Source organism: Colobus angolensis, unplaced genomic scaffold (assembly GCF_000951035.1).
Source record: "Colobus angolensis palliatus isolate OR3802 unplaced genomic scaffold, Cang.pa_1.0 Scaffold58, whole genome shotgun sequence".
NCBI classification, from domain to species: Eukaryota; Metazoa; Chordata; class Mammalia; order Primates; family Cercopithecidae; genus Colobus; species Colobus angolensis.
The window spans coordinates 12,604,613-12,623,779 of record NW_012119376.1 but is presented as its reverse complement, the minus strand read 5'-3'; the positions used below and the strand labels follow the sequence as shown (position 1 = coordinate 12,623,779).

The 19,167-nt window shown below is 38.7% G+C and overlaps 1 protein-coding gene across 1 annotated transcript in view; it reads right to left on the bottom strand.

Annotated features, from left to right (window-relative positions):
* Nucleotides 1–2,395: 2,395 nt before the first annotated feature.
* The window catches only part of SLC18B1 (solute carrier family 18, subfamily B, member 1), a 29,894-nt gene continuing 13,122 nt past the window's right edge, over nucleotides 2,396–19,167 (bottom strand). The window contains exons 6-14 of the mRNA XM_011962143.1: nucleotides 17,155–17,311; nucleotides 12,499–12,635; nucleotides 9,637–9,738; nucleotides 7,225–7,316; nucleotides 6,008–6,103; nucleotides 5,150–5,224; nucleotides 4,058–4,151; nucleotides 3,912–3,961; nucleotides 2,396–3,370 (exon numbers count right to left, since the gene is read on the bottom strand). Of these exons, the coding sequence (XP_011817533.1) occupies nucleotides 3,304–3,370; nucleotides 3,912–3,961; nucleotides 4,058–4,151; nucleotides 5,150–5,224; nucleotides 6,008–6,103; nucleotides 7,225–7,316; nucleotides 9,637–9,738; nucleotides 12,499–12,635; nucleotides 17,155–17,311 (870 nt within the window). The 3' untranslated portion in view covers nucleotides 2,396–3,303. The remainder of the gene's footprint in view (nucleotides 3,371–3,911; nucleotides 3,962–4,057; nucleotides 4,152–5,149; nucleotides 5,225–6,007; nucleotides 6,104–7,224; nucleotides 7,317–9,636; nucleotides 9,739–12,498; nucleotides 12,636–17,154; nucleotides 17,312–19,167) is intronic.

Sequence of the window (19,167 nt, the reverse complement as noted above, 5' to 3'; positions counted from 1 at the left end):
TACAATATGATTTAATTTATACGTTTCTTAAAATGACCAGATGATAGAAACGGAGAGTAGATTAGTGGCTGCCAGAAGTGAAGATGGGAGGGAAGTGGATGTGGCTACAAAAAGGCAACACAAAGAAAATGGCAATGGGAGTGTTCTGTATCCTGGTTGTGCTATTGTACTATAGTTCTGCAAGATGTTACCATTGGTGAAAACCGGGGAAAGAATACTCATGATATTTTTCTATTATTTCTTACAACTGCACATGAATTGACAATTATCTCAAAATTGTTAAAGTTTAATTTTTAAAAACGATCTGTGATTTGTATTTATCCTTTATAGTTTTCCTTTGGATTGATTTTTTTTTTTTTTTTTTTTTGAGACGGAGTCTCGCTCTGTCGCCCGGGCTGGAGTGCAGTGGCCGGATCTCAGCTCACTGCAAGCTCCGCCTCCCGGGTTTACGCCATTCTTCTGCCTCAGCCTCCCGAGTAGCTGGGACTACAGGCGCCCGCCACCTCGCCTAGAGACGGGGTTTCACAGTGTTAGCCAGGATGGTCTCGATCTCCTGACCTCGTGATCTGCCCGTCTCGGCCTCCCAAAGTGCTGGGATTACAGGATTGATTTACGTATCATATCATAATGTATAGTTTGCAATATGATCTTAACATAAAAGATATCTTTTATTACTAACATATTCCACATTTGGTTATATAAAATATCCTCATTATTAAAAAGGTTCTTTTAAGCTACTCAGTCTCATTACATTTAGAAGACTATAAATATATAAAAATATAAACACATACACAGAGATTTCCTCTGATAGTTTTGACCTACCTTTTGGTTTCCTTGTTCAAAGTGTTCTTTCCTCTGTCTTTTCTCGTATTTTAAAACTTTTCTGTCGCTTATCTTTTTTTTTTTTCTTTTTTTAAGACGGAGTCTTGCTCTGTCACCAGGCTGGAGTGCAGTGGCGTGATCTCAGTTCACTGCAACCTCTGCCTCCTGGGTTCAAGCAATTCTCCTGCCTCAGCCTCCCAAGTAGCTGGGACAACAGGTGTGCACCACCATGCCCAGCTAACTTTTGCATTTTTAGTAGAGATGGGGTTTCATCAGGATGGTCTCGATATCTTGACCTCGTGATCCATCCACCTTGCCCTCCCAAAGTGCTGGGATTACAGGCGTGAGCCACTGCTCCTGGCCCACTTATCTTAATACTTGCAAAATTTCAAAATGAGAAAGGGGTAAATTTGGTTTTGTACATAGCATCTTTAAATACAATGCTATCCAAAGGAAGTATTGAGAGCAGCGCATTGGGAATGGGAATGAAGGAAGTTCTCTCCCCAGAAAGCCGGTGCAGGGGGCCAGGGTCACATTCTGTCCTGGCACTGCTCTGGGAAGGGAACGGCAGGCCATTTGTCCTCCTCACATTGGATCACGCTCTGCAGGTTCAAGAGTGAAAGGCTTGAGGGCACAGGGAAATGAAGAGATCACAAGACAGATGTACATCTAGTCTTGATACTCAATGCCAGGCAGTCTTCCAAGCCATCCTCTCCAACCCTTGGTATTGTCGTCCTTTTCCATATTTTTGGTTTTGAAGGTGTGCAATGACAAACCATGGCGGCTTGAACTTTTGCCACTTCAGGATCCATTTTGCTCCTCTTCTTCCCCGAAGAAGTCACCACCATCCACCCACACCCACAAGCCAAAACCTAGGAGTCCTCCTAGATTCCTCTCTCCTCCCTCCACATCAGCACGTTTTGTTGGTTCCACTCCCAGATAGAGCCTTTTCTCTCCATCACCAACTCCCTGGTCCAAACCATTACTGTCTCTCTCAAATCTTCCAAGGTTCCCCCTCCATTCCTATTTACCATCCCTATCCCCACTCACTGTCCACATGCAGACAGAATCAGATTCTGGCATCACCTCCAGTTTACTAGAGTCCAGCCAGCAGACCAATCCTCATCTTTGACCATGTCAAGCCCTTGTGCACATACTACGGACTGTCCTCTGTCAGAATGAATGAATGGTGGCTACATTCTCCTCCTTCAGATCTCAACTCAAAGGTTGCACTTCCATGGACTTTTTCAAATTAGGCACTCACATCTAAACAACCCTAGCCAACTACTCTATCACATCACCATGTTTTTTTTTTTTTTTTTCCTTCTTAGCGTTTCTGTAAAATAACTGGAGAGTGTGATATTTACTTGTTGTTTGTCTCTTCCACCAGTATAAGTTACATAAAAGCAGAAATTGTATTTATCTTGATCACAGCCAAATCCCTAGCATCTGGCACAGCGTCAGCCCAGAGAAGACATTCAAAAGATATTTTTGAATGAATACATAAAACCATTTCTTCTTTTAAAAAATTACTGTAAATGTGGCTACTACACCATGAAAATAGGTCAAGAAGCATGAGAGTTACACAATAGACATTTATTCACTTCAACAACATCATGGAGTTCACACGAAGTTGGAGGAAGCCCTTCCCTAACAAAACAAGCATTTGCATTAGGGGAAGGAGGCTGATCTGCTCTAGGGATGAAATACATCTTATGGATAAAAACAAAAACAAAACAGATGGCAGAACCAAAAAACAGAGACATTAAAGGAAATGAACAATGTTATACCAGGTAATGTTTATAAATCCAGATCATAAGTGAACGTAAGTTACAAAAATGGAAGTTGTAAGTATTGTTATTCTCGTACTTTTCACACAGACAGAATTTTTAGAAAAGCTTAAAGCCAGGGAGTGCTAGAGAGTTTCTGTATGGCAGGCAAGAATTCTTCCTTTTGAACAAGACTGAAAAACCTCAGGACAAACAGAAAGTATATCTTTTAAAAACTGATTTCATAGTAATATTTCTATATATTTTGAAGCACCTTTATACATTTAGAGCATATCAAATTAGTTCATTTATTTCCCTGTTCATAAAAAAGTACATTCACAGAATTAGTGTACTCAGAATAAAAAATAAACAGAGGAAATGAGAACTAACTCAAGTTAATAACAACATCTTCAAGGACAAGTTTGGTCACTTAAAAACTAAGTTTTGTTTTGTTTCGTTTTGTTTTGCTTGTTTTTAATTACCCCTTTCATACTTAATATTTCAAATATAGCTAGTTCAGCAGGACTGCTTTTCAGTATCACAGTAAGTACAACCCAATACAAGATCATCCAAAAACACATTGACACTTCCAAGACACTGGCATGGGGTCCATGGAGTTTTGTGCGTAAAATTTTAAAAACCCTTCCTACAGTGATGTTTAAGGCCAGAAGCATTCATTTCTCAACTTTATATCAATCCAGGATGCATCAGACTAGGTTTCATTAGGCAAGAGAGTAGTTCGTTCCTCTTCCGTTCTGAGGATGTTTTGAGAGTTAGACCTACATTGAAGGAAAGAAGAGATGAATATCAATATTTCTCAGCTTAAAAACAAACAAACAAAAACCCAGTACTTGTATCTCCATCCAACTATCTTTTTAAAAAAGTATCTACTGCCTGGGCACGGTGGCTGACGCCTGTAATCCTAGGGAGGCCAAGGTGGGCAGATCACTTGAGGTCAGGAGTTTGAGACCAGCCTGGCCAACATGGTGAAATCCTGTCTCTACTAAAAATACAAAAATTAACAGGGCATGGTGGCCCACACCTGTAATCTCAGCTACGTGGGAGGCTGAGGCAGGAGAATCGCTTGAACCCAGGAGGCAGAGGTTGCAGTGAGCTGAGATTGTGCCACTGCATGCCAGTCTGGGTGACAGAGCAAGTCACCATCTCAAAAAATAAAAATTAAAAGAGTATCTACCAACTGATGAGCCTCAGAGTGCCTAGAAATCCACGGACTGAAAGAATAAACGTAAAATGTTATTTATTTTCCACTTGCACTGGCTAACTTTTAAAGAGAGAAAAAAGCCCGCAAATTGACCATACCTTCTTCTCCTTGAATACTCCAGTAGATAAAACAAGCCCATGGCTAATCCCTGAAACACAATTAAAAGTACTGATTAATGTGAATTTTTCAAGTCAAGTTTTTCCACAAATATAAAGAAAATGAAAATAAAAGACTGATTACTCACACTTATCAGAGCCCATAGACCTTGTATAGCTGCTGCCCATTCAAAACCAATTTTCTCATACAGAAATCCACCCAGCGTTGGTCCTAAAAAAGCGCTAACAATAGAAAGAAAGTATTCAATAGTGCAAAAAATAAATAATTACTTCATAAAAAAATGCATGATCCTTCAACTGTAAGTATTCATAAAATTGGAAGATAAGTACCAAAGAAAAAACTAATTCCTGGACACAGCATTCAGTAAAAGAAAATAATTCTACCTGATAATGACATTCACAATTTTTTAACCATTGTGAAATTATTACTGCTTCTGAAAAGTAGATGGCTTACATAAAAATAAAAAAGATGAAACAGGTTTAAAAAATTCTTTATATTATTCTATTCTCAGTATTTGTAACTAATATAACTCAATTCAAAACAATATATTACATTGGTTAGCATAGTTACCCGTCTGGTAGAAGGTAAAAATAAACAAATGAATGAATAAATGAATAAACTGTAACAATTAGAGACATGTTTCTATTAAAGGAACTCGTAAATATCACTTAAATAAGATTAAGTATATGAAACCATTTTGACTAAGTATTAAACTGTTGGTATAGGCATTGATTGTTGAGTGAGAGGGTATGGATTAGAACTCTGGCTTTCCCCTAGAGGAACTGTTTGTCTTTGAGAAACTCATCTGATCTCTCAGTGTTTCAATTTCTTCATCAACTAAAATAGGGACAGTATTAATATTTTTCATCTTGCAAGTATGAATGAAATTAAATGATGCTGGGCACAGTGGCTCATGCCTGTAATCCCAGCACTTTGGGAGGCCAAGGCAGGCAGATCACCTGAGGTCAGGAGTTCAAGACCAGCCTGGCCAACATGTTGAAACCCTGTCTCTACTAAAAATACAAAAATTAGCCAGATGTGGTGGTGGGCACCTGTAATCTGAGCTACTCAGGATGCTGAGTCAGAAGAATCTCTTGAATCTGGGAGGCGGAGGTTGCAGTGAGCCAAAATCGCACCATTGCACTCCAGCCTGGGTGACGAGAGTGAAGCTCCATCTCAAAAAAAAAAAAAAAAAGAAAGAAATTAAATGACTACTCACCCGATTGACCACATTGCACTGAAAAGACCTGATACAAGTCCCAATGTACTTAATTCCTCTTCAAACCCATTTTCACTGCAAAAAGAGACATGAGTGTATCCATTATTAAAAGGAAAACCTGTGTGAAAGAAAAAATTGTATGATAGATCAATTAAGATAAACCAAGGATAATCTGGAAAAAACCAACAGCAAGAACACTCCACTTCTGAGATAAAAAGCAAATCTAATTTAAAAGAATTTTCATAGTTACATTTACTCCATGGTTTTCTAGAAATAATTCTTCTACATATATATGATATTAAGAAGCATGGCTTGTTTGCATTAAATACTTATAAAAATATACAATTAAGAAATTCTTAAAATGAGATGAAGATGGAAAGAGAACAAAGACAACTTTAAAAAAACAGAGATAGCTCCTTATTCCCAGGAGAACTATTGAACTGACCCAGCACAGCCATAGCACTTAGTGTTCTTCATCATCACACCTATTAAACAAAAGAATGATGACCAGGTGACACATGCTGGTCACTCTAGGCTCTCTCATGGATCTCCTCCATGAAAGAGGAACAATGCTGAGACCTATCTATTTTGCTTTAGCTTTTCAAAATTACATACATACTGAGGCATACATCAAGTCAGATATCTGATCACAACCCATTTTAGCTATTAATGTACTATTATCATTTCTATTAGTGTATTATTACTATTTATATCATGATATCATATGCTACAAAATCATGAAGATTTGACATTGGGGCAAAAACATCCAACATGCTGCAAAACTGAGAAATTCAAGAAAGCCTGTGATACTTACTACTTATTCACAATACAGCTCTTCAAGCAATGGAAGTAACTTACTGTGCACAACTGAGAATTTCCGGGAAAGTTGGAATTATACTCATTCCGGCAGAGATGCCATTTACAACTAATATCAGCACCAGCAGCCAAAGCTGACTGCAAAAGGGTTTTGGAGAAAACAAATACAAAGAAAAACATTAGCACTTTAAGAAACACAAAGCTTAATGCTAAGGAAGTGAGGATCCCAGATACGTTATTTTCACTGATTATGTGCCTAGTCTCATTCCCATTCCCATCTAACCCATTTCATTCAGTGAGAGTGCCTTTTAGCTCCTTACAGTTTTTGTGGGGGCTGGGGGGAATTCATCCTGATATCTCCATCTTTTTGGTCCTTTGGTTATATATATCACATGTCTGGAGCCAACCTGGCCTCTTCTCACCAGACAAAATCCCTTCAAAATTGGTGAAAATTTCAGTACTAATACTGTTCTTTCAATCACTTGGCTTTGAACTTCAATTAATTTAAAAATGGCATAGAAGGAAAGAGGTAAAAGAAGAGTCAGGAAACACATTTGTTCCATATGAGGAGACTATGCCAGTTACTTAATATGTGTTACCAGATTTAATCCTTGTGATGTAAGTACTATTATCAAATCCTTTTTGTAAATGAGAAAACTGAGGCTGTTGGAAGTTAAGTGGTTTGCTTACTAGTACATGGCAAAGCCAAAACATAAACTCAAGTCTGAAGGACTCTGAAACCCCTTCCTTTCCATGTTACTATGTTTTATCCCAGAAGTACCTGAAAAGGTCTAAGAAGTTCAGTTTATTTTAGCAACTAAATTACATTAAGCAAGGTTTAATAGGCAGCTACTACATGCTAAGGATGATACAGAAACAAAAACAGATTTGGTCCCTGCCTCAAGGAAAAATAATAGAAAAAAACAAAAATATATTCTAAGAACTATCAAGTAAAGGTAAGTAGCAACAAATTCTCTTTTAAAAAGAAAGTATAAACAAGTATGTACAATTGAAATACAGAAGGAGAATATGCATTTTTGTCATTTGAGACAGATTTTATGCGTTTTTTTCTGCTTCTCCCACTGCTAGCTTCTAGTAGGGTAAAATATTGTCAGCCTAACAATTCAATAGAGTACTAAAGTTAATTATTTAAATATTAATATTCCAAATACTAAACTATACCAGTATTAAATCAAAATTTTTTGAAATAATTCCTAATGTTATTTAGCCAAACATACAGAAGAAGAAAAAAAAACTACCTTTTAATATGCAAGACTGGGACAGGCCCTAAGAGTATGTAGCACCCAGCCGTGATTAAGTTGCCAAACACCAGAAGCCATTTCCTTAGAGGCTGGTAAGGAGAAAGAGAGTCCAAATGAGTCTTACAGCCAAAGACCCTCCATAATCAAACAATATAAAACATTAGTAAAAAACACACATCATGATATTCAAAAACCCGAATACAATGAAGAAAACAAAACTTTACATTTATTTATTTATTTATTTATTATTTATTTTATTTTTTATGTTTTTGAGACGGCGTCTTGCTTTGTCACCTAGGCTGAAGGGCAGTGGCGTGATCTGGGCTCACTGCAAGCTCCGCCTCCCAGGTTCAGGACATTCTCCTGACTCAGCCTCCCGGGTAGCTGGGACTACAGGTGCCTGCCACCACACTTGGCTAATTTTTTTGTATTTTTTCAGTAGAGACGGGGTTTTACCATGTTAGCCAGGATGGTCTCAATCTTCTGACCTCGTGATCCGCCTACTTGACCTCCCAAAGTGCTGGGATTACAGCAGTGAGAAAATAAGGAGATGATAAACTCGCAAGCAAGGACGATACATAACAAGACAGAAAGTGAACAAAGGACAAAGATTTCTTAGCAGGGCAGTGTATTACAGATCAGATTTTGCACATGATGAACTATTACAAATACAACAACAAAAAAACTAACTATAAAATGCAATGACCAGCCAGGCACAGTGGCTCACACCTATAATCCCAATAGTCTGCGAGGCCGATGTTGGAAGATCGCTTGAGCTCACAAGTTTGAGACCAGCCTAGCCAACATGGTAAAACCCAGTCTCTACTAAAAAAAGCACGAAAATTAGCCAGGCATGGTGGTAGACATCTGTAATCCCAGCTACTCAGGAGGCTGAGGCAGGAGAATTGCTTGAACCTGGGAGGCAGAGGCTGCAGTGAGCCAAGATCATACCACTGTACTCCATCCTGGGCCACAGAGTAAGATTCTGTCAAAAAAAAAAAACAAAAAACAAAAAACCAGTGACTACAAAAAAACCCCCACCAGGTATTAATAGTTACAATACCTAGAAAAATCACATTATTAAAAAATTACCTGCTAGAGACTGAATGCTTATATCCCCCCAAAATTTATACATTAAATCTTAACACCCAGTGTGATGGTATCTGGAGGTGAGCCTTTGGGAGGTGATTAGGTAATGAAGTTGCAGCCTTCATGAACAGGATTAGTATCCCTATACAAGAGGCCACAGAGAGCTCCCTTGCCTGTTCCATCATGGTGAGGTTACAGTGAAAGATGACAATCTGTGCGCCAGGCAACAGGCCCTCATCAGACATCAGATCTACCAGTGCCTTAATCTTGGACATTTTGGTCTCCACAATTGTGAGAAATAAATTTCTATTGTTTATAAATCCTCTCAGTTTATGGTATTTTGTTACAGTACCCTGAATGGACTAAGATTGCATCCAGTAAAATTATCCCTTATAAACTACTTGAATCAGGACAAAAATTACAGGAGTACCATATCCGCTCAGTTATGTAAGATTAGGTCTGAAAACCAAGCTCCAAACACTGTTTAAGATACTTGCTTTTTGACATCTGGGTTACTAAGTAATCTGCAAGTAAATCAGTTCTTGATAAATAAATATGCAAATGAAATGAAGGGAAATGCAAAATATAAGCCCTAAAACCACAGAAGTTTAAGATTTGACTAGCAGTACTAATTCTGTGCTCTCATCATCTGTACCGAATGGTTTAAACCTGGTTGAAAGAGAACAGAAGGGTATTTTTTTTTTTTTTAACAGAAAGGCTATGAGATAACCAGTGCATGTTTATGTGGTCAATTTTTTCACTCACACAGAAAATCTAAATTATCTCCTCCTAAAGAAGAAATCTCTCAATTTGATCAAGTCTGTAATAGCCTCTAGGACTTTGCCCTATTTATTAAGATCAATCCATTTTTTTTACATCAAAAGAGTTTTTTCCTTTAGAGAGTCTAATCCAGGAGCCGGATGTGGTGGCACATGCCTATAATCCCAGCTACCTAGCAGGCTGATGCAGGAGGATCACTTGAGACCAAGAGTTCAAGGCTGCAGTAAGCTATGATCGCGCCACTGCCCTCCAGTCTGGATGACAATGTTGGGGGAAGAAATTAGAAAAAGAAAGTCTAATCCAATTTTTTTTTTTTTTAAGCATAAGACTCTGCCTCTTTTCCCAGGTGAAGCAATTTAAAGTGAATTGGTTTAGTGTGATAGCTGACCCTTAGGGTGATAGAAGATACTGCAACCTCTCCCTAGTCCAATTGAATATACCAAGTCTAACCAGTGCACCCCTAGAGTTCCAAAGGAACAATTGGAAAACCACTGCTCTAAACATGCAAAAGTGACTCAAATATAAATTAAGTGTACGTACTGGCATTTTATCACTTAGGAGACCAAATAGTGGTGAAGAGATGGCATAGGACAGTGCCAGACCCAGGAATACTAGTCCTACATATCCAGCTGGTAAATTAAACTGTAAAAGAAATCCTATATTAAAGTTACATAATTAAATCATTTTTAAGTAAACATCCCTCTCTTCCTTCTACCATTTCTTTAGCTCTTGTTATTACCATGAGTCTACTAATATTCTGCATTGTCCTAATTTTCATCTTACCTTTGAAAATGCGTTACTTTTTCTCTATGGGAGGACAACCTAACCAGAAGTCAAAAGAGTAGATTTTTTGCTTTGTAGCCTTTGGCATTAAACATATTTTGCTTCCATAACTCAGAGCATTTTTATATGTAAATTAATGTTTTACAAACTTCAATGTGCATAAAAATTACCTGGAGAACTAGCTAAAAGAGATTCTTGGATTCCAACCATAGGGTTTCTGATTCAGAAAAAGAGGAAAATAAATTTCTAAAGATTTCTTAGGTTGGAGTTGGGTAATGGGATGGGCCGCAGCACCTCAACCTAAAAAGGGGGCAGCAGTGATGAGGCACCACCAATAGCCCTGAGGGAGTCAATGTCTGATGTAAAACTGGGTGTGGTGGCGCATGCCTGTAATCCCAGCATTTAGGGAGATTGAGGCAGGTGGATCACTTCAGGTCAGGAGTTTGAGACAAGCCTGGCCAACATGATGAAACCCCATCTCTACTAAAAAATACAAAAATTAGCCTGCTGTGGTGGCGCATGCCTGTAATCCCAGCTACTCAGGAGGCTGAGGCAGGAGAATCGCTTGAACCTGGGAGGCAGAGGCTACGGTAAGCCGAGATCATGCCACTATACTCCAGCCTGGGTGACACAGCAAGACTCTGTCTCAAAAGCAAAAAAAAGTTCTGATATAGTCCATCATCAGCCAGAAACAAGAAGGGCCTATACTACCTCCCATACCACAAATGGGTTGATTGTAGTTATCTTTGAGGAAACCTCCTGTCTTCCTCGTCTTTTTAAAATAAATTACATTTTCTTGAGAAACAACAACAAAAAAGATTTCTTATAAGATATACACAAACAACTTGGATTTCCCAGAGATTAAAACAGCTGAAAAACAGCTGAAAAACACAGGTTGTTGACGATCTAAATGGACTGTGTCAGTATAATCACAAAACATTTTTCTTATGGGTGTCACATGTGTCCATGTGAAGAGACCACCAAACAGGCTTTGTGTCAGCAATAAAGCTTTTTAATCACCTGGGTGCAGGCGGACTGAGTCTGAAAAAGGAGTCAGCAAAGTGAGACGGGTGGGGCAGTTTGATAGGATTTGGGTAGCTAGTAGAAAATTACAGTTAAAAGTGGTTATCTCTTACTGGCAGGGGCAGAGGTCACAAGGTGCAGGGTGGGGAGATCATAAAACTCATTGCCCAGGGGAGGAATGTCACAAGGTCGATTGACCAGTTGGGGTGGGGCCAGAACAAATCACAATGGTAAAATGTCATCTTTTGTGGTTCTTCAGTTGCTCCAGGTCATCTGGATGTATACATGCAGGTCACAGGGGTTATGATGGCTTAGCTTGGGCTCAGAGGCCTGACATTGGGTAACTTATGGTACTCACTGGCTAAAGGCAATATTATATTACTGTCTAAATCTTGGACCAGGCACTAAAATAACAGTCTCCAAGTTTACCTGTTAAGTTCCCCAAACTGTCTTCAGTGATTTCAAGGGGTAGTGTAAAATTATAAGAAAAATTAGGGCCGGGCGCGGTGGCTCAAGCCTGTAATCCCAGCACTTTGGAAGGCCGAGATGGGCGGATCACGAGGTCAGGAGATCGAGACCACCCTGGCCAACATGGTGAAACCCCGTCTCTACTAAAAAAAATACAAAAACCTAGCCAGGTGAGGTGGCGGGCGCCTGTAGTCCCAGCTACTCAGGAGGCTGAGGAAGGAGAATGGCGTGAACCCAGGAGGCGGAGCTTGCAGTGAGCTGAGATCCGGCCACTGCACTCTAGCCTGGGTGACAGAGCGAGACTCCGTCTCAAAAAAAAAAAAAAATTAATATTAATCTTTATATTCTATGATCAGTAAATGTTCAGAAAGCATTTGAAATGATCATATTAGCACTTTATTGATATTAGAAAGTATATTGAAACTTAAGTTTCTGTGCTATTTTAAATCTAGTACCTCAAAGTCATTATGGGCCAAAGTTAGTCATTTTTGCCTTTTATCAACACATATTAATTGTCCAGTGTAATTAACTACCACACCTTGTAATGGACTTCACTGTGTCAGTAATAATATTTTTTTCAAAAATATCTAAGAACAAATTTCGATGACTTCAAACTTTCAGAATTCAATATTTTATTTTTTAATTCCAGGGATACTTGGTTCCTTTCTCAAATCCTAGAATAACACAGTCCATAGTCATCTGATTATATGAAGTAGCCTAAAAAGTCAGTGGACCCAGGGGGGATCTGTTACAGAAGAAGCACATCTTACATCAAATGAGCTACTGTGTACCCCTAATGTCTCACTGCAATTCAAACAAACAGAGGAAAAGTATCCGTGTTAAGCAGCATGTATGATGCCCAAGCTAGACCTACAATGACATGAGCGAGGTCTTGGAAAGAAGGAAACTAATGTTTTGGCCACTTGGTGAAAGACTTCTTTCATTTTTACTGAATCAGATCCCTAGTTCACAGGCACGGCAGAGACGGACAGGCTACCTCGGTGTGTAGTGTCCATTCTGCCTCCTTCTCCCAGCCACGCAAGGGTCTTTCCACAGAGCAGGGCCCAAGAACAAGCAGTTACATCCACCTGTTACAATGCAGCACTCTTCAGCAATCAGGCAACTTACCTTCTCCAAAACAAAGAGAGACAGAGTAGGATCAAGGAAGCCAAAACACGAGCTGAGTGAGTTGATGACTAAGGCTATAAGGCCAACTTTGGGTAAAGCAATCAGTTTCCAGAATGAGTGTTCACCTGGATCAGACTCTTTGGGAAAAAAGAAAAAAAAAAAAACAAAGCAGTTAAAATATCTTAATTTTAACTTATTTGGAAAACTGGTAAGACCATCTTTATCTGGTAATTAACACAACTCAACCTCTGAGTTTGCCTAAAATTGTACACAATCTGCACTTGCATATAAATTATTCAAACCTAGAGGCCACATTCAATTTATCAAAAACAATTTCCCAAATTAGAAAGAATCAACTGGAACCAGAGTTGTAACCATTATACTCATCCTGGCCAGAGATAATATCAGGTTTAGACATTGTATTAATCTGTTCTCACACTGCTAATAAAGACATACCTGAGACTGGGTAATTTATAAAGGAAAGAGGTTTAATAAACTCAAAGTTCCACATGGCTGGGGAAGCCTCACAATCATGGTGGAAGACGAAGGAAGAGTAAAGGGACATCTTACACGGCTGCAGGCAAGAGAGCTTGTGCAGGGGAACTCCCATTTATAAAAATATCAGATCTTGTGAGACTTATTCACCACCATAAGAACAGTATGGGGGAAACCACGCCCATGATTTAATTACCTCCACCTGGCCCCACCTTTGACATGTGGGGATTATTACAATTCAAGGCAAGATTTGGGTGGGGATATAGCAAAATCATATCAGACATGAAAGCTTTTTTTTTTTTTTTAAGAGATGGAGTGACATGAAAGCGACATATCAGACATGAAAGCTTTTTTTTTTTTTTTAAGAGATTGTTCTGTCACCCAGGCTGCAGTGTAGTGGTGTTATTATAGTTCACTGCAGCCTCCAACTCCTGCACTCAAGTGATCCTCCTGCCTCAGCTTCCCAAGTAGCTGGGACTACAGGTGTGCACTACCTCAACCAGCTAATTTAAAAATTTTTTAGAGATAGGATCTCCCTATGTTGCCCAGGCTGGTCGCAAATTTTTGGCCTAAAATGATCTCCTTTGACAGCCATGACAGCCTTCATTTATCCCCATTTCTCCCACAATATCCTGCACAGTTCATTATTCTATAAATACTTGTTGAATCACGACCAAATACGGAGCAAAGTGCAAAAACATCATGAAGTGTGGTTCCTTAGATTTTTTCAGGATATAAGAGATAAAGTGAAACCTTGGTGTTAGTTTTTGTTTGTTTGTTTTTGTTTTCTGTTTTTTTGTTTGTATTTTTTTTTTTGAGACAGAGTGTCACTCTGTCACCCAGGCTGGAGTACAGTGACGCGATCTCAGCTCACTGCAACCTCCGCCTCCTGGATTCAAGCAATTCTCCTGCCTCAGCCTCCCGAGTAGCTGGGATTACAGGTGCATGCAATACGCCTGTCTAATTTTTGTATTTTTAGTAGAGACAGGGTTTCACCATGTTGGTCAGGCTGGTCTCGAACTCCTGACCTCGGGACCCATCCACATTGGCCTTCCAAAGTGCTGAGATTACAGGCATGAGCCACCGTGCCTGACCAGTGTTAGTTTCTTAATTATGAACCAAGTATTCAATGGTGAAATAAATCTGAGCACATCCTTGACGCTCAACTACAGAAACTACAGGATGTAGTTGGACTTAGAAAGAGGAGAAACACCACTGTGTGGCTCAGTGAGGTATTGCCAGCAGGGAGACAAGTTGGTGTGATTTTTGAATTGTATATACTAAGGATATTAGTCACTTTTAAAATAAAAATTATAAAAGATTCCAATTTTAATTGGTTACATTTATTGTGAAAGTAAGAAGTATCATGTATTTATGGTAAAAAATAAATCATTATTGCATAATAGTCCCTGTTCCTAAAATCCAGGGTGAGAAAAGGAGTTGTCATAGTGAGAATATGTTAAAACATCCATGAAAATGAAACATAATTAGTATAATTAAGCTGTTGAAGACCAAGTAATGAAAACTTGGGGTACTTGCTTGAAGGGACATGACTCCCTGGCTGACAAAACCTGCCACAGGAAGTTACTGTTAGAGATGGGGAATAGGGTTGTCCTCAAGTGTGAGGGGGCAGGAAAAATGCTGAGCACTATGGCACTACCTACACCAAATCTAGTCCAGTGATCGAGAAAGTTTAGAAAAACTCCCCAGAAAAGGGCCAGGCACACTGGCTCACGCCTGTAATCCCAGCGCTTCGGGGGGACGAAGTGGGTATATCATGAGGTCAAGAGTTTGAGACCAGCCTGGCCAACATGGTGAAACCCTGTCTCTACTAAAAATATAAAAATTAGCCAGGTGTGGTGGCACAGGCCTGTAATCCCAGCTACTCTGGAGGCTGAGGTAGGAGAACTGCTTGAACCTGGGAAGCGAAGGTTGAAATGAGCCAAGATTGCACCACTATATTCCAGCCTGAGTGACAGAGCAAGACTGTCTCAAAAAAACAAACAAAAAAAATAAACCCCTCCGCCCCCCAAAAAAGATAATAAAATCAAGTTTTGCAGGATAAGTAAGGGTTAGGTAGAGTAGAAGAAAGATATTCCAGATCATATGACTCCTCTACTTAAATCTAACAATAGGCCAGGCACAGTGGCTCACATCTGTAATCCCAGCACTTTGAGAAACCAAGATGGGAGGATAACTTGAAGTCAGGAGTTCGAGATTAGACTGGCCAAGATGGTGAAACCCCGTCTCTACTAAAAATACAAAAATTACCCAGGTGTGGTGGCATGTACCTGTACTCCCAGCTACTTGAGAGGCTGAAGCATGAGATTTCCTTGATCCCGGGAGGCAGAGCTTGAAGTGAGCCAAGATTACACCACTACACTCCAGCCGGGGTGACAGACTCCGTTTCAAAAAAAAAAATCTAACAATAACTCCCAATGGCTTTCAGGATAACATTCACATTTCATGGATTTAAGGATTTTTTTTATTTTAAAAAATAACAAGTAAAAATTGTCTCTATTTATGGTATAAAACATTATATTTTGATATATGTATACATTGTGGAATAACTAAATGAAGCTAATTAACATGCTTTGCCTCACATACTTTTTTTTAATGGTGAGAACACTTAAAATCTACTATTGACAATTTTCAAGTGTACAATATGTTACTATTAACTATAGTCGCCATGAGGTACAATAGATCTCTTAAACTTACTAGATTTAAAGATTTTAGTAAGATAATTGACACGTCCATGACTCTATTTTAGAAGTATTTTTCTTTTTAGAGCAGTACAGGAGAGGGGACCTGGTGAGCAGATATAATGAATAATTCTTAGCCACCCAATCCTAAAGCCACATTGTCTATGGGTCTAAAAGGTGGTAAAGAAATGGGCAGAACTTATAAAATAAAAAATTCTGCCAATATCAGTAATTTTTAAAATTTATTTGATTTTCTAGCATCTATCTATAAACTCTTCTAAAATAACAACAATTTTTTTTTTTTTTTTTTTGAGACAGAGTCTCACTTTCCTGCCCAGGCTGGAGTGCAGTGGCGCAATCTCGGCTCACTGCAACCTCCGCCTCTTGGGTTCAAGCAATTCTCCTGTCTCAGCCTCCTGAGTAGCTGGGATTACAGGCATGCACCACCATGCCTGGCTAATTTTTGTATTTTTAGTAGAGACGGGGGTTTCACTAGGTTGGCCAGGCTGGTCTTGAACTCCTGACCTCAGGTGATCTACCCGCCTCAGCCTCCCAAAGTGCTGAGATTACAGGCATGAGCCACTGTACCTGACCAAATAATAACAATCTGTAAAAGTAGTACTAATTGGGAATACTTAAATCTACATTTACAGCCTTAATATTATCAATCCTAGAGATTTTTTTAAAATACCAGTTTATAATTTTTTTGGGGGGGGCGGACACAGTCTCGCTCTGTCACCCAGGCTGGAACGCAATGGCACAATCTCGGCTCACTGCAACCTCTGCCTCCTAGGTTCAAATGATTCTCATGCCTTAGCCTCCCGAGTAGCTTGGACTACAGGTGTGCACCACCACGCCCAGCTAATTTTTGTATTTTTAGTAGACACAGAGTTTCACCATGTTGGCCAGGCTGGTCTCGAACTCCTGGCCTCAAGTGATCTACCAGCCTTGGCATCCCAAAGCGCTGTGATTACAGACATGAGCCACTGTGTCCGGCCCAGTTTATAATTTTTCAAAAGCACTATTAAAAGAGAACACCTGAATCTACATCCTTGTATCTGAGCTACTCTGTGAAGACAGCTGCAAGAACCACTGGGAAAGAAGGATGGGCATTATTCTCTTAGCTTATAGCCTTCTAGGAAGACGGGGCTATGTGTGGCCCACAGAAACTTCTGACTTTGATATTTAGTTCAGTCCAAGAAAATCTCTCATAGACATAGCATATGGTCATGGTGTATGATCAGAAATTAAATATTTGCTAGCTCTAAAGGTTGGAAAGAATTTTTAATTTACAGAAATTCATATAAACTAATTGCCTGCATTACTGAAAAAATAATCAGTTATTTTTAAAAGTCACTTTTGATTATATAAAATAAAACAATATCTGGTAAACCGGTCTCTTACAAAGATATAAACATACATTTAAGGTTCTTAAAATGAGTCATAAGTGTGGACTTACCATAATTGGGTAAAATATACATATTCAGTGGTACCATCAGCAAAACGACGCATCCCAGAACAATAAAGGGCACTTCATAGCCAAAAGATTGATATAAAAAGCCACCTACAGGAGGACCTAGTATTAGCCCCAGTCCAGAAAAAGTCTCAAGACTTCCCTTAAAACGAGAAAAAGAAAAAATCAGTTTAAATATTTCATTTGAAGAATTAACAAGGTACTATCTAAAAAAAAGAAATTCTGTCTTCTTCATAATTTACATACGCACACTCCCAAGATGGACTCAAAATTTAAATGCACATATTGAAATCATAAAAATATTAGAAAAATAAAATATGGGAGTATTTAAAAAATTGTTATCATAGAGAAGGTATTGTAATTGTGACATAAAACACCAGAAGATAAAAAAGATGGACAAATCTGATTATGTGAAAATATGAAGACTATGCATTAAAAAAATCAAAAGATAAATGAAGAACAGAGAAAAAAATGGCAAAGAACTAATTCCCTAAATACATCATGAGAGCTACAATGAGGAAAAGAAAAATGGGCAAATGCTAGAAATAAACTGTTGACACATAGAGTGAAATACAAAGATCTTTTAGAAGTTCACCCTCACTTTTTAAAAGAAATGAAATGAGCAAATTTAAACCACAAGACACCAATTGTCACCTATTTCCTATCGAATGCTCTATGCTAGCAAGTGAACACCAGCAGGCAATTTGGCAATTTGGCAAATTAAGGCACATATCTCATGACCCAGAATTCCACTTGTAATAAATTAACTTACAAGTATAGACATGCAGATGTGACATGGTATGTATACAAGCTTATGCACTATAGCAGAGTTTTGCAATAGCAAAAGATGAAAATAATCTAAATATTCATCAATGATGTAAGTAAACCAGGTTATATCCACACAGTGAAATACTATACAGCCAGCAAGAAAAGCAAAGAGTAAGAAAGCTCCTTATATGTAGATACAGGAAGATCTTCAAGATGATTTCATTGTTGGTGTAACCAGTGAGGTGCTGAATGGTACTTATGGTATGCTACCATTGTGTTAAGAAAAAAGAGGGATACTGCAATAGCCCTGCCCAAGTGAAAAAAAAAAAAAAAAGGGGGGAAGGAAAATCATGCTCTCTCGCTTGCGCTCTTTCTCTCTCTCAGTGTGTGTGTGTGTGTCAGTGTATACACACATATATGATGTGGAATTTCTCTGGAACAAACCTACAATATCTGTTGCCTTCCCTAAGGGGATGGAGGGCTGGGCACCTGCACAACTGGTGTGTATACAAAGGCTGAGCAACAGTTATATGTAGAAATATATTTACTATATTCTATGTTCTCTTCTGTAACTTTTGAATTTTGTACAATATAAAATTATTTTGTTTAAAGTTAAACAAAACAATGCCATGGAAAAAAAGAGTTTACCACTATAGATATTGCAACATTTTAAATCAATCTAGTTTTTAGGGACCTTAAACAGAGATCTGTGGCTTGTAGCCTTATATCCTCAGACCTTATAGAGCACAAAAACGTATTCCATTAATAACTTTCAACACTTCAAAAAGAAATTGAAATTCTTTAATCACAATAAGGCCATCCAGATCAATTACCATGTTAGTGTGTTAGCTGTTGGCTGCAATTTTATACAGAAACTTGGTATAGCAACACTGGTGTCTCTTACTGATCAGAAGATCCAATGGACTATTATCATTATCATAGGAATTTATTAGGTAGCACTTTCCAGAGTGTTCCACAGAATAGCAGCTCTTTAAGAGATCAACAAGTCTTGTGTTTTTGAAAAAATAGTTCCAGCCAGGCGTGGTGGCTCACACTCGTAATCCCAGCCACCTTGGAAGGCCAAAGTGGTAGGATTGCTTGAGACCAGGAATTGAAGACCAGCCTGGGCAACTCAGTAAGACCCTGTCTCAGAAAAAGAAAGAAAAAGAAAGAAAGAAAGAGAGAGAGAGAGAGAAAGAAAAGAAAGAAAGAAAGAAAGAAAGAAAGAAA